Source organism: Xyrauchen texanus, chromosome 25 (genome assembly GCF_025860055.1).
Source record: "Xyrauchen texanus isolate HMW12.3.18 chromosome 25, RBS_HiC_50CHRs, whole genome shotgun sequence".
NCBI lineage: Eukaryota > Metazoa > Chordata > Actinopteri > Cypriniformes > Catostomidae > Xyrauchen > Xyrauchen texanus.
In genome coordinates, this window is record NC_068300.1 from 29,522,506 (window position 1) to 29,545,578 (window position 23,073).

Genomic DNA, 23,073 nt, shown 5'->3' on the forward strand with positions numbered 1-23,073 from the left:
GTCTCTCTGCATCTGCATCATTGGTTTCTCTTGCCTGGATGATTGCCTCCTATCAGAAAGTTCTGCGAGACTCCCGTGACGATAAGCTCCCCATGTCCTACAAGGCTGTGATTGTCCAGATGCTCTGGCACCTCTTCACCATCGGTGCTCGAACCATCGCCTTCGCCCTCTTTGCTTCAGTCTTCCAGCTCTACTTCGGGATCTTCATCGTGGCTCACTGGTGTGCCATGACCTTCTGGATCATCCAGGGCGAGACCGATTTCTGCATGTCCAAGTGGGAGGAGATCATCTACAACATGGTGGTGGGTATCATCTACATCTTTTGCTGGTTCAATGTCAAGGAAGGACGTGCCCGCTTTCGGCTGGGCGTATACTACTGCGTGACCTTGATTGAGAACGTCGGACTCACCGCAGCATGGTACATCCACAGAGGACCGCACACCTCGGACTTCTATGCCTTGATTATCTTGTGCGTGGTGGTGTGTAGCTATGCACTGGGTACATTCTTTATGTTTGTGTATTATTGTTTGCTCCACCCAGACGGGCCCATCCTGGGCACTCAGTGGAGCTGTGTAGAGGAGGAAATGGGGGTTATCGGGCTAGGGGGCATTGGGGATTTGGGTACACCCCTGCCCCAACCAGATGTGGTCACCAGTCCTCCCAGAACCCTCCAGAGGACTACAGGTGGGGATCGGGAAATTGGGTCAGGAGATAGAGACAGCTGCTTACCTGTATTTCAGGTGAGGCCTACTAGTGTGGCCCCAGCTCCCTCCTCTCGTCCCGCAAGGACTGAGGGTCCCGTTATTCGCATCGACCTGCCAAGAAAAAGGTACCCGGCCTGGGATGCCCACTTTATTGACCGTAGGCTGAGGAAGACCATCCTGTTGCTGGAGAATACGTCTCCTGTGACGCCTCGCATCCAGTACCACAGTTTCAGCAACCCCAAAGAAGTGATGGAGTACGAGACTACAGTGTAATGTTGCTCATACCTCCCACCACCAGGGGCTCCACCTTCCAAGTGACGTCTCTATGCAGAGAAGATGCCAAGATGGGACTTTCCGATCTTTAATGGTCGGCATGGTGCTACACAGTGGGACCTCTGCACGTTTGGCATCAGGAAACATCTGTTGCCTGGGAATGATTGACTGGTCTGAGAGGTACTCTAAGCAGGCAGGAACATGAATGTGCCATTTAAACTTCAAATTAATTGACCTATATGGGAAGTGATGCAAGGGACATACCTTTCTACCGAACATAAATAGAGAGAATTTAAATGACAATGATGCTTGTGATGAGCAACAAGAGGAAGTGGGCATATGTAAAATATCAATGGACTGACCAGTCAGTATTCGCTCAGGTCCAGCCTGACTGCTGTATTGGTCTAAATCTCTTTAATGTTTCAGTGACCTGAAATAAGTACAAATTGTGTATTATATGCTTCTGTGAATGGTGAGGTTAGCAAGTTCAATCAGTCATCTGTTTCCTCAAAAGAGTTCTTCTGTAATTTTTGACTTATTTATTAATTAGATTTATTTTTATGACTCTGTGGCCATGTCTTTGATATAACTCTTCTAATTGAACATTCATATATAGATATTATCTTTTGTTATATATAATAGAACGGATGCCAGTGTGTCGGTTTGAATGTTAATGAGTTGTCTGTATGTCTGACTGTTCTTGGATCATGCTGCATTGTTTAGCTGTAAAGATAAATGAAAAAAAAAGAGTCATATAATAAGACAAAAAGCTGTGATCAAACACTAGAGTTGGAAAAAAAATTATGTTGTAAAAACTATTCAAATGACAGCCTCGGAAAAGTAAAACAATTGAATTGATGTGCGTTTGAGAGTTTAATTAATTTTTTGTTCAAAACTTATCAATGCTTTTAAGAGAGAGGACATGTTTGTTTTGCCCTGCAAGTGATAATGTTATAAACTGAGTTTTTGTTTTTGACACAAAGAAGACCCAAATGATTGGAATTCTAATCAGATGTGTGAACTGATGTCTCTGTCTTTAGAATCATGGGTTGCTCCATCCGCAAGCCTCAAAATCCTTTTACATGTGTTAATTTCACCCATTATTTTATTATTTGGTAGGGGGAGACGATTGCTGTGGTTATGGGGAATTTGGGTTTTAACATTTTTGGGGCTTTGTGGTTTGGCAATAGTGAACGTTTCTTTTAAGCGGTGTAAAGCTGCATTTGAGGAATGCTTGGGATGAAAATACACTATGTGTGAGAGTACTTATCTTGAAAATGAGACTTTTTTGTCACCTCATAAAATCTTAAGACCACTTTATTTTGACTGCTCATCCTCAGCTCTTTTTTAGTGCTTTTTTGTGTTACAACAATCGTAAAGATCCCATCACTTACAAAACTATTACAACACATCATCTCTCTCTCTCTCTCTCTCTCTCTCTCTCTCTCTCTCTCTGTGAGGTCTTTTGAAGTCGTGCTGCTTTGAAATTCCAGTGCATGGTTAAAAAGAAAGCAATGAAATTCACATATATCCAGAGATGTGGTGGGTAATTGTCAGTGGCAGGAATCCTGCAGTCCAATACAGAGAATCTGATGGAGTAGCAAATGATGCCCCAAGACTGTAATTACGCTGCACTCTGAGGGGGTGTTCACACAGGATGAATTCTTGCATTATTTTGTGCTATTTTTAAATTGTCTGTCTACATACACATACATAAGCAGACATGCTTGGCGTTGGAAGTTTTTTTTTTTGTTTGTTTTGTTTTTGCAATGTCTTGTGCCATGATTATCATTTTTTAAGAGGGAGTGTTCACACAGAATTCGTATTACATCCATCTATGCTACTGGTCTACATGAACATGCACTAGATGGGATTTGACCATTGGGCCTCAATATTTTTCTAGCATCTCTTGACATGATCACTGTTTTTTAAACAGTATATTAATTGACAAAAATTTTAATTCTGTCATAATTTACTGACTTCCTTCAAAGCTTAAAAAAGCACAAAAATAGAGTGCATCCATATTATATGTCTTTTTAAAGCATACACTAGATATAGGTGAGAAACAATCCAAAATGTAAGTAATTTTTCAGTGAAAATCTAAAGTGCTATGAGAGAAGTTTGTTCACAGTGGCACACAAGGAAAACACAGAAAAATTTAAGCAGTTTTGGTCGTTTTGCAAACTTTTGCCACTTTTGCTAATTTCAGCCACCCACTCTATCTCCAAAGCCTCACCTGGTGCTGTCACAGAGACAAGTGTGATTTCTCAAGACACCAATTTCAGTGGAATCTGTCATTTAGTAGGGACTACTGCACCATTATATACATGTTAGAAGACAAACATAAACAATTTGGTGACAGAAAGAGAGGTAGAAAGACATCAACTTTGAGATGAATGTCCTATTCTTTGACAGGTTGCTGTGTTAACTGCAGGATGATTAAGCAGGGCTGCATGTCAATTTGTGTATATATGTGTGTGTGTAGAGCTTTCAAACTAGGCCCTTCTCCTGAAAGCCGACTCACCATTAGCTCATCTCCTCCCCACCTCCACTCATGCCCCAAACGGGGTCAACTGTGATTAGCGTGCACACGTGCACGCACACCCACCCATACACATAGACACACACACACACAAATGTTGGGGCGGCTATCCTTATGAGGACTCTCCATAGACACAATTATTTTTATACTGTACTAACTATAGTTTCCATCCCCTAACCCTAACACCTCCTTAAACCTAACCCTCACAAATAACTTTCTGCATTTTTACATTTTCAAAACAACATAGTTTAGTATGTTTTTAAGCTATTTGAATCATGGGGATACTAGAAATTTCCTCATAAACCACATTTATAGCATATTACCCTTGTAATTACCTGATTGTAACCTAAAAGAAGGCTCCTCCAGGTCAACAGTGCACTCTTCTGGAGAGAACTTTAAACAGTTTCACTTTTAAACTCGGGCATATGTAGATGCAATGCAGTATGCTCTCTCATCAGCCTCTCCTGGTCCAGATCATCTGCCAATGATTTCCATGGTCTGTTTGGCCACTGTCCCAGTATGACATTTTGGGTTTTCCCCGGGTCTGATCCACAATTCAACAATGCAACTACAATATATTTGACAAACCGAATATTTCATCATAACTTTAGATAGAATCCAGCTTTCATGATCATATGATAAAGTCTCAATGATAATCTTCTTATATATGACATTGACCATGCTAAAAAACTACACTGTTACACATAACAGAATCAAACAAATAGGCAACTCTTCATTTAAGAGAACAATATGTCAACTATTAACGTATCTAACTGTATGCCACTCCTATATGAGAGTATTTAAAGGATACAACCAGGGGTTTTTGGAAAGCTCTTTTCTGTCTGCAGGAGATTAGCTTTTCAATGTAGCCTCTCATGAACGTGCCACTCCCCATTCAACCAAACGTCCTGTCTCACACTGCCTCCCTGTGGAAGCTTTCAGTTACTGTTGCATCATTTGCATTCCTGCTGCAGTCGGTAAGGTCAGAGACAGTGTCAAAACTGCTGAGCATTGAGATGGTGATGGAATTGTCTTTATAGCCATTGCAGCAGAGTCGTAACCCCAGTAAACATGAGAGGGGATATTCAGATTAGTGCTTGACCGACATGAGTTTTTCAGTTGCTGATTCTTACATTTTCACCAACCATTCCTGAATAAGTGGCTATATGCTTGGCATTAAGAGCATAGATTGCAATTTTGCAGTTTTCTCTAAATAACAATGTATAAACGTATGTACAGAAAGTCATTTTTATATATATGAATAAATAAATAATAATTAATGTAATTCAATAACCAAATAATTTGTAGGAATGTAGTCTGCGTTAATTTTTAATTGTGTGCTAATGGAGACGCACGCATGAGATTACTGGGGTTTTAGAGGCAGGAATCTGAGAGGCAGGAGGGAAAATCTCCATTTGCTCCCGATTTAATCTAATAGGTGTCCATGAGGCACAATCGAGATAATAATGTGTCTTCTTCTAAACAACTTTTGATGTCTTGACATTTTTGTAATGTTTGTATGTGAGTGTGTTTGTTTGTGACCTAACTTTATCTAGCTTACTGTGTGAGTATGGGTGTTAATGCATGTGTGTTATCAGTATTATAAGAGTGGAGGCGCTGGGGATTTTAGATCGGACTCTGGTGGAGTTTCCTCTCCAGTAGGAAGTGAGTTTCCTGCACAGTCCTGCCTGGCTCCAGGGGGCTCAGATGAGAATCAGGGCCAATCCTACATAGAGACACACACAAACACAAACATTTGCACACTGCTTCAGTAGTCATCTGGCAGGTCAATATGGACTACTAGCACAAGAGAGCAAAGAAGGTACGTTTTTCGTATATGTCATCACATGCCTGTACATATTTTGGAATTGTTTAGCTTAATCAAACATTTTGGTTACATAATGTGTGTTTGTTTGTTGTAGAGTATGTCCTGCATTCTCAGTGTTCCTGATCATGTGACCTCTAATGTTTACATACATGAATGTGTGCTTGTGTGTGCAGAGAGGGATCTGACCAGAGAGGGATCCTATTATCCATACAAAGACAGTATTGACCTCGTCTTTTAAGCTCCAAAAACTATATATATTTTTTAATTAAAACCGTTTTTAATAACTTACTGATATTCTTCCTCTCCTATAAACTGTTACTCTAAAACCGCTTTGACGTAAACATAATGTAAATATACTCAATCAGTCTGTTATTGTGTGTTATTTTATGTCTGAATCCATAGATGAATTAGGAGTGGAGGACTCATTCGAGCCGTAAGTTGGGGCTGTCAATTAAAGAATTATGGCCCGAAGCAAACAGTTTTTTGATTGGTATTAATTCAGTTTTACTGGAGGATTTTGACCATTTAAATTTGTATGCATGTTTTGTACTGTTTAATTAACATTATTAAAATAGTATGTTAATAATCTTATCGGAGTTCAAATCGCAATAACAGTATTTTTATAAATAATCCCAATTAGATTTTTTTTCCAAATCGTTCAGTGAATACTGTTTGTTTGCTCGTGCATTTGAATCTCAACTGTGTTGTTTGTGGAATGTGACAAAACTTAACTTGAAAGTAACTATATTATTATTAATATTTGTTTAGGCCTGCTGCTTATTCATTGTTTCAGGTCTAAGGCTTTTTGATTCATATGAACATGGAAAAATTCATGTGAATGTGACACGTTTTCTATGCAATTAGTCATTTAGCAGACATTTTCATCCAAAGTTTCTTTCAGAACCGGTACAATTACAGGGACAATTCCCCAGCAGCAACCCATGGTGAAGTGTCTTGATCAATGGCACAATGGAGATCAGAGCTCATTTATCATTCCTGGTGGGGCTTGATCCTACAACCTTACGATTATTATTATTACAGATCTTAATCGATTACGCAATGCAACAGGAATGTTTTCATATTCATTTCACAAAATATTTCAACATTTCTCAGTTAAATCATTGCTGTTTTGGAGAAATGACAATTACATATGGGAGTATGCAGAGTACCAAACCTTCTAAGAATATATATTTTCAGAGATTGCCATGCTGAGCTACACCACATTTTCAAAGACTGTTAGTATATCTCAAGGGACATGAGCTGGCTGGTTTCAGGACACACAAACACACACTTAATGGATTTCATACAGCGATATCTGTGGTCCTAATGCTACTGGGACCACATGTAACTGCATCAAGGTCATTCAGCACTGATCACATCAGAAGAACTATATAGATGTGTGAGCATAATGAATATTACTTGTTCATTACAATTTATTAATTTTCTTTAAATTTGTATTATTATTATTATTTTTAAACCTGGAAATAAACAAAGTTTTACAATTTTGAAAAATCTAATACTCCTGTGTACTAAAGGTCTGATTTCCTTGCTTCCACTGAAGCACACAAGATGCTCTTTGGAACATTCTCAAATCATGCTGGGATAACATGGATTATGAATTATTGCTCAAACTTGTGGCTTGAACAGGTACTATAAAGTTCAAGTACATTCTGTCATTAAAACAAAAGGGGAGCATTTTCACTAGTTGTCTCCGACTGTTTGAGGACATGCAATGTTATCCTCACAACACAGTTTGGTGTGTCATCTTGAGTCAGATATCCTTTAGTATAAGAGTACAATTTTAGCTTCACACAGTATTATCTTCAAAGGATCAGCTCATTAAGTTTGTCTAAGAAATACGCATTGAAATCGAATGTGGTAATGGGATCATCATTTCTTTTAATGTTGGGACTATGTGACATGGTATTTTAACTATTTTGGATAGTCCTTGTCTTGAATTTAATGCATTTTGTCTAACACACTGAAAACAGTCATCATGATTGATACGCCTCGTTAGCTCACATTTGATATGAGAAAACATACTCAGTCACTGGCATGCCCGAGTGTGTGATTGATTAACAGCTTTACACACATTCCTTGCATATATGACTCTTTAACTCTACCTTTTCCTCATTCTCACACATACAGTACAGTATGATTACATATGTACACATACACACACATCATTTATCAGTTTGTCAGTGGAGAATGGTGTCTCTAATCTGTTTTCCATGTCTAACAGCTGTCTCTGTGTCTGATGATATCACAGTTTGAGTTGCAGGCTGTCTGATGTGTGTGCGTTTCATCAGAAGAGTAGATTAATGCAGACTATCACTAATCTGAGGTCAAGTAAATACATTTAAATCATTGACAAGAGATGAATTGAAATGTCTCTTTAGTCTGAACAAGAGCTCTATGCATGTTAATATTCAGGTTCTTTCCAAACTTGAAAAGTTAAAAAGGCACATTAACCCATTAAAGCCCAGATTTTTCCCCGGAGATGTCTTGATAAGAGCACAATTATTAATTTGAGCAAACTGTGTGTTTTTTAAGTGTATTTTTCACATGAAGATTATTTTAATCTGGAACATTTAGTGACAAGTGTGCACATACCTGTAGAAGCTCCCATAGAAATATATAGATAAATATAAGTGTTTGTGAGCAACACCCAGAAATGGCAGCATGACTTAATGGCAACACCACATGGAACAATATTCACCACATTGTCAAATGTGCTTCCTAAATTGGTTCACTTGTACGGCAGTTGTTTTTAAGCCATCTATAATCGCTCAAAAAATATTTATAGATGCAAGATTTGTGGTAGCGCCTTTGGCAACTTAAGCAGGTTACCTCACAAACCCACCTATATCTACATTGACCATGAAATGTAATTTATACATTTACATTATACATTAGCACACAAAACATTTAGCCAAAATCCTAAGGACAGTTTTAAAGCTCCTATGCTATCTCTTCTCTCAGGGCTTTGTGTCACCGATAAAGCTTCTGGTGTTCTCTAAATCCTGCTGGCGACAGGCAGACAAAAGCAGTGTGTACTGCATACCTCTTCACACTGTCCCCCTCTACCTGCCTGACAAACTCATCTATCCAGAAAGACTGATTTATGACTATGTGGAGAAGGAGGTCAAGGATTGTTTGACAACACAAACATACCAAAAGGATTACATTCACACAGAAACATAAATTGATAACATGACTGTCCCTTGCAGTAGCTTTTGTGATTAATGATTGGAAATGAGAAGCTGATTAAAGATTGGCAGATTCTGAATATTTTTTGAAAGCATGACTTTTGTGAATGTCCCAACAGTTCTTGGGACACCTGACATAGGTGTCATGTTCCCTGAACCCATCGAGCAGAGATGAGCTGTTGCAGCTTCTGGACACAGCTAGGGTGAGAACGGGTCTCGTATTCTACAAAACCAGCTGAATTTATCTAAACAGAGTTGTCATAATTTTTTATTTTAGATTCAGAAGGTGGCTTGAAATAGACAAATTATTTAGGCAATAACACATACTGTTTGTGTCCTTGTATTTCTGCTCCTCTCATTGTCTCTATTCCTTTCTCTGTCTCTGTCTGTAGAAGCTTAGGGTTTTACCTTTAAAGACCAGCATACAGCAAGACTACATTCTTAGTCTCTCTGCTCGCTGTCTGCTGCTCACATGAAAAGACAATGAAAAATTGCTGCTGAGAATCCCCACACATTAAATCTCTGCTGCCTCCTATTTGCGAGACAATACATTGCACCTTCAAGTGTTAAAAAAAACGGTGCGTGACCTACAGCCTTAGCCAAAAGTATTGGCAGTGACATAAATTTTGTGTTTTGCAAATTTTTCTACTTCAGTTGTTGTGTTGATTCACATTGTTTCTAGATTATTGTGCAGAGTGATCAGAAGCATTTTAAATAATTGAAAAAAGCTTAATTGGCCAAATAAATTAACTTTATCACATAACCCCAAATTTCACAGTTTTTTGGTCTTGGAACAAAATGACCAGCCAACATCATTTCACTTATCATATCAGCAGCACCTGGGAAAGTGTGAACGAGTACTAGTCAGGTGAAATCACTCTATCATTCTAATTGGATTATAAGAGTAGACTGTTTGCTATAAAAGGAGGGGAGAAGTGCTTCCAATCATTGTGTTCTTGTTAGCAATGGTTACCTCTAAAGAAAGAGGTTTGCATTAAAATGGCCTCACATGCAAGGAAATTGCTGCAAAGAATACTGCACCTGAAAGAACCATTTACCAGATCATCAAGAACTTCAAGGAGAGAGGTTCAACTGCAGTGAAGAAGGCTTCATGATGTTCCAGAGTGTCCAGCAAGTGCCAGGACCGTCTCCTCCTGATACGGAATTGTGTCACCACCAGTGCAGATCTTGCTCAATATTGGCAGCAGGTTGGTGTGAGTGCATCTGCATGCATAGTGAGGCAAAGACTTTTGAACAATAGCCTGGTGTCAAGAAGGGCAGCAAAGAAGCCACTTCTCTCCAAGAAACATCAAGGACAGACTGAAATTCTGCAGGAAGTATATGGATTGGACAGCAGAGGACTGGTGCAAAGATATTTTCTCTGATGAAGGCCCCTTCAGACTGTTTGGGACATCTGGAAAATCGATAGACCAGAGAAGAAAAGGTGAACGCTACCATGAGTCCTGTGTTGTGCCAACAGTGAAGCATACTGAGACCATCCATGTGTGGGGTTTCTTTTCATCCAAGGGAGTGGGCCCTCTCAAAATCCTGCCCAAAAACACTGCCATGAATAAAGAATGGTATCAAATTGTCCTGCAATAGCAACTTCTCCCAATGATCTAGGAGCAATTTGGTGTGCATTTTCCAGCATGATGGGGCCATGTCACAAGGCAAGAGTGATAATGAATTGGCTCGGAGATCATTACATTGAAATTTTGGATCGGTGGCCAGGCAACTACCCGGATCTTAATCCCATAGAGAACCTGTGGTCAATCCTAAAAAGGCGAGTGGACAAACAGAAGCCCACAAATTGTGATCAAATCCGAGCACTAATAAGTCAAGAATGGATCGCCATCAGTCAGGATTTGGCCCAGAAGCTGATATCCAGCATGCCAGAGTGAATTGCAGAGGTTATGAAGAACAAGAGTCAACACAAATATTGACTCTTTGCATAAATTTAGTGTTTTTGCCAATAAAAGCCTTTAAAATTTATGAAACGCTTATCATTGTTTTCCAGTATACCATAAAAACATGTGAAAAAATAATCTACAAGTACTGAAGCAACAAACTGTGCAAAACACAAAACTTATGTCACTGCCAATACATTTAGCCAGGGCTGTAAAATGAGTTTGTCACACAAAAACACTGAGAGTCATATAGACAAATAGTGTTTGTATTATGGGGCGAGAGTGGTCTGAGACCCCCTAGTTTCACTCATAGCCCCCCTAGTTATCATATTAAATGCTATATAATAAACAAAAATATCACTAAATTTGGTAAAATAATAATACATCTTTACTACGATCCTAGCAGTAGGAGACCATTAGATTGCTAATATGAATTCACTGTGAATAAACTATAATGTTGCATCATTTGTTTGTCTTTCTGTCTGTTTGAATACGCGCTTTCAGGCTGAATTTCTTTTCAAGAAATTGGGGGGGGGGGGCAAGTGGTGGAGGAGGCAGTGGCGATGGTAGCCTAGAGCTTGGGGAGGAAGCTGGGAGAAGCGACTGATGATTGGGAGCTGGGACCCCTGGCCTGTAGGGGGCAGCTGGGAGCTTCGGCATGGTGGAGGTGTGGTGAGAGGTAGCTGGGAGAATAGGCATGGGCCTGGTGCTAAACTGGGTGGGAGCTGGGAGAGAAAACATATGCCAGGTGGGAGCTGGGATCACAGACATGGTTTCATAGGAAGCTGGGGGAGGCGGAATCATAACCCTCTAGAGCCCAAGCCATGTCTTGATGTCTACTGCAACCTGGTAATGCTGGCTGTTGAGAATAGGCTGAGAGAGAGAATGGAATAATAAGATGTGAATGTGGATGGATGGATGGATGGATGGATGGATGGATGGATGGATGGACTGATTGATTGATTGATTGATTGATTGATTGATTGATTGATTGATTGATTGATTAATAAGCTAAGGACAGATGGATGGATGGATGGTTGGATGGATGGATGGATGGATGGATGGATGGATGGATGGATTGGTTAATAAGCTAAGGACAGATGGATGGATGTATGAATGGAGGGATTTATAAGCTAAGGATGAATGGATGGATGGATGGATGGATCAATAAGTAATGAATGGGGATGGATGGATTAATAAGCGATAAATGGGGATGGATGGATGGATGGTTAATAAGCTATTAATGTGGATGGGTGGATGGATGGATGGATGGATGGATTGGTTAATAAGCTAAGGATGGATGGATGGAGCGATGGATGGATAATTGGATCCAGTAATCCTTCAGTTTTCAGTATTGCAGTACAAATTTGGATGCAGTAATCCTGCAGTTTCAAGTAGTGCAGTAATACTGCATCCAGTTTAACACACTTTTACTGCAGTTATTTTTAGGAGATTTAAGAAGATTGTAAAGAATGAATAGGGCCATGGAAGGTACAATTTGGTTACTGGAAGTCACTTTCATGGATGTTATAGAGAGGTTTAGCTCCAGTCCCTGCAACTGACGAGATGAGTTGTGTCAGCAGTGATGTAAACAGCACTCAGTGTAGACTCCCCTGTGATGTAAAATTCAGACTTATGTAATGCTATTCTGTTTCAGGGAAATGTGTGTGTGTGTGTGTGTCTGTGCGTGATTGAGTCCATTAATATGGATGGGATTGTGTTGACCCAGATTACAGTCTGACTGCTTTCGTGGGTGTGAAATGTAAGTGTGTGTGAAAGAAAGAGAGAGGAAGAGAGAGAGAGACAGAGAGAGAGAGATAAAGAAAGAGACTTTGACTTTTAAGGGGTCTATTTATTTGCAAAAAATATATATATATTTTTTTTTTCTTTTTTTTTTTTTTAAAAGCGTTAATTTTTCACATTAACAAATTGTACAAGATTTAGATTTATAAAAAAAAAAAAAAAAAAAAAATATTATGTATACATATAAATAAATAAATAAATACGTTCCAAACACAGATACACTTAAATATACAATTCCAAGCAACCATCATTATCAACATCACAAATACATTGATTAACCCCCATTTATATTTAAACATTTCCATGTCTCCAACCAATTTATAGAAAGTAAATTCAATTTTAATGCGAGATTTCAGTAAACCCTTTAAAATGGACACCACATCAGTTGATGCATCACCACTCAACAGCTTTTTCCGTGACAACCATATGGCCAATTTTGCCTGCCCAAATAAAAAATTGATCAAAACATGAACTTCCTTTCTATTACTTCTATATTTTGGTCCATAAATGAAAAAGTCGGTGTAAAAACTTCCCCAGAGTATTACACCACTCTTCCAATCTATTAAAAGGTGTTGAAGCCTTTCACATTCTAAAAACAAATGAAAAACTGTTTCCTCTTCTCCACATAAAGGACAACCCCTCCCTGCCTGTGGGTCAAAATGTGCTCTGTGTCTGTTCAGTAGCTATAATCCCATGTACAATTCTCCACTGCAGATCTCCAGATCGCTTCTCAAGGGGTGGTTTGTACACGGACCGCCAGCTACCTTTAGGGAAGCGCCCAGCCCAAACATCTCCTGCCATTTTGACTCTTTGACACTCTCTAGTGATTTGAGATGCCGTATTTTAACACATAAGGTATAAATGTCTTTCTTTCCAGCATCTCGAAACAGAACCAGCTGTGGTGTCTTAAAGGATAGCAAGCAACCCTCCTTTTCTTGCCATGTCCCAGCCTCAGCAGAGACACTCAGCTCTGGAAACACACATTTGTCCACCTCCTCTTCAAAGGTTTCTAGTGCCAGTCTATAATCCTGTGGCAGAGACTCTAAAATCTGATCCAACACTTTCTGTGCTAATCTGATTGATCTTAGTCCCAATTTAAAAGCCAAACTTTCAGCAGTTATCCATTTTTGTCTTTCCATTAAATGTCCAATCTTTGCAATTTTTGCTTCCCACATGGCTTTTCTGAGGGTGTCTGATTTAGAAATGTCCAAGTCTAATTCAAGATTAAACAATAGCGGTTCTTCTGTCAGCCATAATTTCTGTGTCCCGTCTCCACTCCGTGCAGACCTAAAAAGTGTCCATGATCTTAAAATTGATCTATAAAAAGAGCTCAGTCCAGAAAGGTCCAGTTTATTAATTTCCATAAGGAAAAGATGACGGTCTAGACCCATGTTTCCCGCTCTCCTCATGAGTGCACAAGCAATTCCAGCCCAGCTCACCTCTTCTCCATACAGCAGTCTCTGTGCCGTCTGGATTCTGAAGGCCTTTATTCTAGTCGCGACATCGATTAGCCCCTGGCCTCCTTCATGTGTGGGTAGATAAAGAACCGCTGCCTTCAACCAATGATGTCCTGTCCAGAAAAACTCCACCAGTTGCTGCTGAATTTCTCTTACCAGATCTTCAGGAGGTTCAAGTATTGCCATTTTGTGCCATAACGAAGATGCAACCAAATTGTTACAAACCAGTACCCTCCCCTGTAGGATAGCTGGGGTAGCAACCATTTCCAATTAGACAACCGAGCACACACTTTCTCCACTAGGCCCTCCCAGTTTTTTCTTTTGTACTCTTCTGTCCCTATAAAAACCCCTAAGTATTTAAAACCTGCTCTTCCCCACTGTAAGCCACCAGGAAGTACTGGACCTTTAACATCTTTTCCACACCACAAAGCATCACATTTACCCCAATTTACAACTGCTGAGGAGGCTTTACCATAACACTCTAAGGCCCCCTTAAGCATCTGAATGTCATTTTGTTCCCGTATTATAACAGTGACATCATCAGCGTATGCGGAAAGTTTAATATTCGAGATTGCAGTGTCAACCTTTAGACCCATTAACTCTTTCCTCAACTTACACAGAAAGGGTTCGATTACAATACTGTACAGTTGACCTGAGAGAGGACAGCCCTGTCTGATACCTCTTTTTACATTTATAGGGATACTCAAGCCACTAGACATTTTAATCATACATTTTGCCTCAGTATATAAGAGTTTAATTTTTGAAATAAAACTATCCCCAAAACCAAAAGCCTTCAAAGTATCAAAAAGAAAAACATGGTCAACCCTGTCAAAAGCCTTTTCTTGATCCAAAGATAGCAGACCCACATTTACATCATTACAGTGGGTAAAATCAAAGACATCCCTTATTAGGTGAAGATTATCTGTAATGGATCTATTCTTTATACAATAAGATTGATCCTTATGCACAATTTCTTGTAGCACCAAATTCAGTCTATTGGCCAAACATTTAGAGAGTATTTTGTATTCAGTGCATAAAATCGCTACTGGCCTCCAGTTCTTTAAAAGTGTCAAATCACCCTTTTTGGGAGCAACGATAAAATAGCACGTTGACAACTTGTTGGAAGAATTCCATCAAAAAGCATTTTTGCAATATTTTAAAATAGTCTTCACCAATAGTGTCCCAAAAGAATTTATAGAATTCACCAGGAAGTCCGTCGAGTCCTGGAGTACGACCTGAAGAGAGACCCTTTACGGCCGAAGTTACTTCATCGAAAGTAAGCTCAGTCTCTAGAGAAGCCTTTTGTTCTTCAGTTAAGACCGGAAGATCCTTGAGCAGCTCATTCCTGCAGTGTTCATCTGAACTTTCAGCAGAGTACAAATTTGAGTAAAAAGACACAGCAAGTCTACGCATCTCCAGCGGATCTGAGGTCACATGTCCGTTGTCATCCTTCAACGAGTACATCTGTTTTTGTTGGCTCTTTTTACGTTCCAGATTAAAGAAGTAGGTAGTAGGAGCATCCATGTCTTTTACAGTCAGAAAGCGGCTTCTTATGAGAGCTCCTTTAACTCTTTCATTTAAAATTGAGCTTATTTGATTTTTTTTTCCAGTCCATAATTCTTTTAGATTATCAGCATCATTATCAGTCATTTTTTTTTCAATATCACAAATCTCTCTTTCCAGCCACTCCAAAGTTTTTCTTAATTGAAAAGAGGAATGAGATGCATATTTTTGGCAAAAATCTCTAATATGCACTTTCCCGACCTCCCACCACTGTATAATACTTTCAAAAAGACATTTTTCTGTTTTCCAGGTCTCCCAAAACAATTTAAAAGTTTCACAAAAATGTTTATCTTCCAAAAGTTTTGTATTAAAATGCCAATAACAACTTCTGTGTGTGTTTTTTGCCAAAGAAACTGCAACAGTAATGAATTTATGATCAGAAATAGCATTAGGAATGATATTTACATTGACGACTCTATTTCTCATATTGTAAGACAAATAAAAACGATCCAAACGAGCAGCAGAAATATTTTCCTTACAAACTCTCACCCATGTATATTGCTTTGTAAGGGGATTATGTTCTCTCCACACATCTAATAACCGTAACTTTTGTATAACACCAGCTAAACAGGAGGCTGACACTGCATGAGGCTCCTCCCCATTTCTGTCTAGTGTAAAATCAAGAGTACAGTTCCAGTCTCCTCCAACAACAATAAAAACATCATCTTTTTCTTCCTTTATTATACTTTCTAACCTGGTGAAAAATGGTAAACGTTTAGCTCCAATGTTAGGAGCATAGATATTCACAAACAAAAAAATTAAATTACAAATTTCAGCCTTTACTATTAAACACCTTCCTGGCTCCACTTCATTTTTTGATATAATATTGGCTTTAACAGAAGGGGAAAAAAGGACAGCTACACCGGCACTTAGATTAGTCCCATGACTCAAAACATAGTCTCCTTTCCACCATAATCCCCAATCAACTTCATTATTATGAGTACTATGGGTCTCTTGTAGGAAAGTGACACTTAAATCCTTCAATTTAATAATTTCTGATAATATCACATTCTTCCTCCCATCCCGCATCCCATTAATATTAAGAGATCCCACCCTCAAACACTCCATTAAAGAGAAGAGGAGAAAAAACAGAAAAGAGAAGCAAAGTTAAAAGTCATCATAGTAGTTTTGTTGTTCCCCTCGTTATTCTTTCTCTTCCTATTTTCTTACCCTGTCTTATAACAGTTAAATGTTTTTTAAGACGGAACCTCTTTTGTTGTGAGATTTCTTCATAACTACTCGTTTTTCTTACCTTCATCACAGAATTAACAAACTTTTCAATGTCAGGGAAATAATCATCAATTTCAACCCCAGATTTTCCTTTTGTCTTATCTAAGAAAGCATTAATCTCTTCAACAGTGTATATAGATCATTATCAGTCTCTCCATCTGACCACTGCTCACCCTCTTTCCTGCCATCATCAGTAAACTGTGAACACTCCTCTACCTCATCAGCAATGTTCTCCTCTGAGCCTCCTGCCTGAGCTCCCTCATCAACTATCTCTTCTAAAACTCCTTTTCTTCCATCATTCATCACAATCATATCAGAATCAGCAGCATTCTGTGAGCCAATCTGTACAATAGCATCAGTATCATTCACACCTTCAGCATTGACACTCACCTCCTCCTGTCTTTTCACCTCCTCTATCACTCCTTCATCTTGTTCCACACTCTGCTCTACTACAGCATTATTGTGATGTTCAACAGCTCCAGTATCATCTCTAGATGTGGACGGCCTTTGCTCATCTCGATGTGTACACGCGAAACGTTTATGGCCCAAATTACCACACTCGAAACACTTCAAACTCTCAGTGCTCGCATAAATCATGAACGAGTTTTCTCCGTGATTCACACGGAAGGAAACTTCAAGAGTACTGCGTGGGTGAAATGAGAAACATATAGAGCTGACGTCTAAAAGAGAGTACATGTTTGAGTGCCGCATTTTTACACCCGAGGGGAATCATTTTTACGGGACTCGCGATCTTACCGAACCTCTGCAACTCTTTCATAATCACTTCATTCGACACCGAACGGAGGCGCGTTTGATATGGTGATTTTAGTTGCTGGAGCGGATAACGGGCTAACAGCAACAAACGTTTCCTTAACCCATAACCCACTCACAGTCAACTGATTTACTAGCGGTTCAGATTTCAGAAATACCACAATCGCTTTATTCATTCGTGATGCCGACACTATATTATCGAAACCGATCTGCTCACCGATAACTACGAGCAGATCCTCCACTGTCACTCCAGGCTCTGGCACACACCTGCATCCATGCCGGAGTGATAGAGCTGACCCGGGAACAGATTCCATACCGGCGTCTGTCTGACGCACGCGGTTTGAAAACCGCGCCTTACCGTTCTCTAACCTCTACCTAAAACTAGAAAAGAAAAAACGAAGGGAAGAACAAAAGAAAAAAGTAAAAATATATATATTTAGAAAAAGCACGATAAAGAAACGCACTCGCTCCCAACAAACACTCAAGCTTCTCACACACTCCCAGCATGCCCCAGAGAGAGAGAGAGAGAGAGAGACTTAAGTCCTCTTTATCACAAAAAAGTTTAAAAAAAAATAATAAGAAGAAGAAATAAATAATCACACATTCATGAGCGTAGTTTACAAGCAAACATTACTCATATATAAATTTGCAAACAGTCATCAGGGTCAACCTCACAAATACACTGATTTACTCCCCATTTATATTTGAACATCTGCAGATCATTTATCAATTTATAATAACTATACTCTTTGTTAATACTGGATTTTATTAATCCTTTTAATACTGAGCCATCTTTGCTTGCCCAAATAAATAGTTTAATAAAACATGACTCTCCATTCTACTTCTGCTGTACTTGGGCCCATAAATAAACTTTGCAAGTGTAAAAACTTCCCTCAGGGTTTTGACACCACTCTTCTAATTTATAAAAATAATGGCTGTAATCTCACACAATTAAAAAATATGTGAAAGACTGTTTCTTGTACTCCACAAGAAGGACAACCCTCCCCGACCTGTGGGTCAAGGTGTGCTCTGTGTCTGTGTCATAATGTGTCCCGTAGAGATCAAGGGGAGATGGTAGATAGGCTCAGGACTCAGATATCATCCCAAAGAGGATTTTTATTAAAGGCCAGTGGAGTAGTAGGGGTGTACGAACTCTCAGTGAAGTGTCACAGAAACAATTCCAAAATTAAACCAAAAAAATATATATTTACCAAAAATAAACATACACTGGACTCAGTGCAAACTTTGATATGACAATAACCAAAGAAAACAAATTGCTACAGGCAGCACAAATCTTCATGATACGTTCAGCAATATAACCCCCTCCTCTCCTCCCAATGTTTGCCGCTCTTGCCGCTCTCTCTGCACCTCCATCTGCAACTGCCCGAACTGATGTTGAAGAGTACGCCACCTGTGTTCTTGACGCTGCGCTTCTTTTTCCAGCTGCGACTCTTTGGGAGGTGTGTCAGCGCAAGCCTTTTTCCCTTTGACTTCCGTAGGCAATACAGCCCTTCCCAGTCAAGTACTCCACAGAAGGCAGAGTGGTGAAGGAGGGGGTCGAGAGACTACGGCATCGGTGAGCAGGCAAGGGATGAAAAAAAAAAAAAAAAAAAAAATCAAAAAGAAACTATAGTAGACATAACATGTTGTCAAGACCACTGATATGTGCACCTATCTGCAATCAACTCCAACAGCATATCTTCAACTTATTATAAATGAGTATTATAGAATAATGAACCTAAGGGACTGCACCATAGTCAACAGAAACACAAAACCCTAAATAACAAATGTAAAGAAACATAAGTCCACAAACAATTTGTAATGACTACAGCAGTGACGACGACATCTTAGCTCCCGTCATCACACACCCCACCCCTTAAGCCCGTCACTCATCATAGTGACGGGACAGAAAATCCGCAACAACATTTTGAGCTCCTGCCCTGTATTTCACTTGAAATTTCTATAGTCTGGTGGTAAAAACTCATAAATTTGAGTCAACAGTCTCAGCAACACCATTTGGCTCCCGAGAGAAACTGAAAAATGTCCATGATTTTAACATTGATCTATAGAAAAATGTCAGTTCTGTCAGGTCTAGTTTTTTGGTATCCATAAGAAACAAGTGGCGGTCAAATCCCATGTTGTCCACTCTCTTCAGGAGGGCACAGGCTACCCCAGCCCATCTTACATCCTCCCCATATAGGAGTCTCTGAGCCACCTGGAGTCTAAAAGCTCTGACCCTGGATCTAATGTCGACTAGCCCCTGTCCTCCTTCCTGTATTGATAGAGTGTACTGGTGCCTTTAACCAGTGCTGACCTGACCAGCAGAAGTCCACCAGGTGCTGATGAATTCTTCTTACTAGGTCCTCTGGAGGCTCTAGAACCATCAATTTGTGCCACAGAGATGATGCAACCAGGTTGTTACGGACCAGGTTTATCCCCCTGTAGGACAGCTGGGGTAGCAACTATTTCCAGTGAGACAACCGAGCACAAACTTTTTCCACTAGACCCTCCCAATTTTTTTTTCTACATTCATCTGTCCCTAAAAATACCACTAGATATTTAAAACCCGCTCTCCCCCACTACAAACCACCAGATAGTGATGGACTAATAAAATCTTGACCACACCACAGAGCATCACTTTTTTGTCAATTAACTTTGACTGAAGACGCTTTCCCATAACATTCCAAAGCCTTTTTTAACATTGAACATCACTATGACTTCTAATTAAAACTGTGACATCATCTACATAAGCAGAGAGATTGATACAGCACTTAAAATCCAAAGTGCTGAACTGTAAATCTGTTAGCTTTCTTCTCAATCTACACAGCAAAGGCTCAATTGCTATACTGTAAAGTTGACCTGAAATAGGACAACCTTGCCTAATGCCTCGGTTGACTTTTACAGGAATACTGAGGCCGCCAGCTATTTTAATCATACAAGTGGCCCCAGCATACAACAGTTTTATTTTGGAAATAAAATTTTCCCAAAAGCCTTTAAGGTATCAAAAAGAAAAATGCTATCAACTCTGTCAAAAGCCTTTTCCTGGTCTAATGACAGAAAACCTATTTTGGTATTATTAAAAGTGGCAAAATCTAAAATGTCTCATACCAATCTATTATGGATCTATTTTTTATACAATACGACTGATCTTTATGTATAATTGTATGCAATACACTATACACCCTATTGGCCAGACATTTAGGAAAAACACATTTTAATCAGAGCCTAAGATTGCTACAGGTCTCCAGTTCTTGAAGAAAGTTAGGTCACCTATTTTTTGGAGTAGCGTTAAAACTGCCCACTTAAACTGCGTTAAAACTTTTTCAAAGGAAGAATTCCTTCATTGATGTATTTTTGGAGTACCTCAAAATAATCATGTTCAGAAACATTCTAAAAACACTTATAAAATATGTCAGGTAATCCATCCAGTCCTGGCGTATGTCCCGAGGACAGTCCCATAACAACAGCAGTAACCTCTTCAAAAGTGAGTACAGTCTCTAAAGATTGCTTGTGTTCTAATGTTAAAACAGAAAGATCTTGTAGCAGTTGATTTCTACACTGTTCATCTGAATTGTCAGCAGCATATAAACTAGAAAAAAATCCACAGCAAGTTTGCACATCACTACTGGGTCTGAAGTGTTATGTCCATTGTTATCTTTTAAAACAAATATCTGTTTCTCTTGTCCTGCTTTTCACTCCAAGGTAAAGAAATAAGAAGTTCCATCCATGTCTCTTATTGTTAAAAAATGAATTCTTACAATAACTTTAACTTTTTCATTTAAAAAGGAGCTCAGCATATTAATTTTTTTCAGTCCATAGTTCTTGTAGATTCCTATCAACATTATCATTCATGTTCTTTTCAACCAAATCAATAATCTCTTTTTCCAACCACTCTAATGTCTTTTTCAAAACTAAAGAGGAATTAGATGTATATTGTTGACAGAAACCTGTCATGTGCACTTTACCAACTTCCCACCACTGAATAATACTTTCTTAAAAGCACTTTTCACTTTTCCAGGTTTCCCAAAAAAGCCTAAAAATCTCCTAAAAAATTTGTCTTTAATTAAATTCCAGTAATAACTCAATGCATTCTTTCAGTCAATGTACTTAATTGTGATACGTTTATTATCAGAAAGAGCTGTTGGGATGATAGCTGTATTAACAATCTTATTTCTTATATTGTGTGATATATAAAACCTGTCTAAACATGCTCCAGAAATGCTGCCATTGCTAACTTTCATCCATGTATACTGCCATGGTGATAAATTATGCTCTCTCCACACATCTGAGAAATTAAGAGTTTTCATTATTAGCTAAACATATAGCTGACTGTGCATGAGGTTCTTCTCCATTCCTTTATTGGATAAAGTCTAGAGTGCAGTTCTAATCTCCTCCATATATAATAACATCACCATCCTGCTGTTGTATTAAAATGTGTTCCAGTTTAGTAAGAAGCTGTACTCTGTCTGCTCCTATATTAGGGGCATAGATAAACAATAAACTATTTTTTCTCCCATCCCTCATTCCATTTACACTAATTGATCCCACCCGCAAGATCTCCATAAACACGTTTTTCCTCTTGCGTTCCCTGTATTTTTGCCTTATCTAAGAACCGTAATATGCTTTTTAAGACTAAACCTCTTCTGTTAAGAGACCTCTTCGTAGCTACTCACTTTCCTAGCCCATATCACAGAAAAAATAATCTTGTCAATATCAGGGAAGTAATTACCTATTTCAACACCCGCTTTTTCTTTAGTTTTATCAATAAATTTGTTAATTTGTTCAACAGTATACAGATCTTTATCAGTTCCTCTTGAGCCATCTGACCATTGATTATCATCTCTTAATCCATCATCAGTACACTGAGATAAACTATCCATCTTGTCAGCCATATTTTCCTCTAAGCCTTCAGCCTGTGCCACATCATTAACTTCACACACATTTTCCACACCACTCGGCCTCACTCTTATCAATATCGTCTATTACATTCCCAGGTTTATCAGAGACAGAACTGCATCCAAATTGCTCCACACTCCCAGCATTTACATTAAACTCACTCACCCCTCGCACCATGCCCTCCTCTTTGGCCCCTTCATCTAGCCCCTCAATTCTCAGTTCTTCACTTTCTCTCGTTTGTTGTTTGGTATTATTTATATCACCAAGAGATGTAGACGCTCGCTGGTCATCTTTATGTGGACATGCAAAGCGTTTATGGCCCAAGTCTCCACATTCAAAACACTTCAGGTTCTCTGTGCTGGTGTAAACCATTTGCAAATTCTCCCCATGATTAACACGGAAAGAGACTTCTAAAGTACGCTCCTGTGAGTTCAAAAACATAAAGACTTGGCATCTAAAAGAAAGAACATGCTTGAGTGCGTTGTTTTTATATCCCAAGGGAATCATTCTGACAGGGCTTGCGATCTTTCCAAATCTCTGCAGTTCTTTGATGATGGTCTCATTAGATATAAATGGCAGAACATTTGAAATTATGATTTTCGTTGCAGGAGCGGCTAGTGGGGTTATCGTAACAAACGTTTCCTTCAACCATATTCTGCTCACAGTCAACTGATTAACCAGGGAGTCTGATTTTTAAAACACAACGACAGATTTGTTCATCTGTGAGGCTAAAATTATGTTCTCAAAACCCACATGCTTTCCTAGGAGCAGCTCTTCCACTGTCACTCCATTGAGTATGCTGGTACACACTTGCATCCATTACGGAGTGACAGAGTTGGCATTCCTTGCACAGGAACAGTTGCCATACCAGCCCCTGAAAACCGCGCAAG

General features: G+C 39.1%; 1 protein-coding gene and 1 pseudogene across 1 annotated transcript in view; both read left to right on the forward strand.

Moving 5' to 3' along the window:
• LOC127618926 (XK-related protein 7-like) overlaps positions 1–1,796 on the forward strand; it is a 95,138-nt gene extending 93,342 nt beyond the window's left edge. Inside the window, exon 3 of the mRNA XM_052091630.1 lies at positions 1–1,796. Coding sequence (XP_051947590.1) covers positions 1–977 — 977 coding nt within the window. The 3' untranslated portion in view covers positions 978–1,796.
• Positions 1,078–23,073, forward strand: part of LOC127618433 (cerebral cavernous malformations 2 protein-like) — a 27,051-nt pseudogene continuing 5,055 nt past the window's right edge.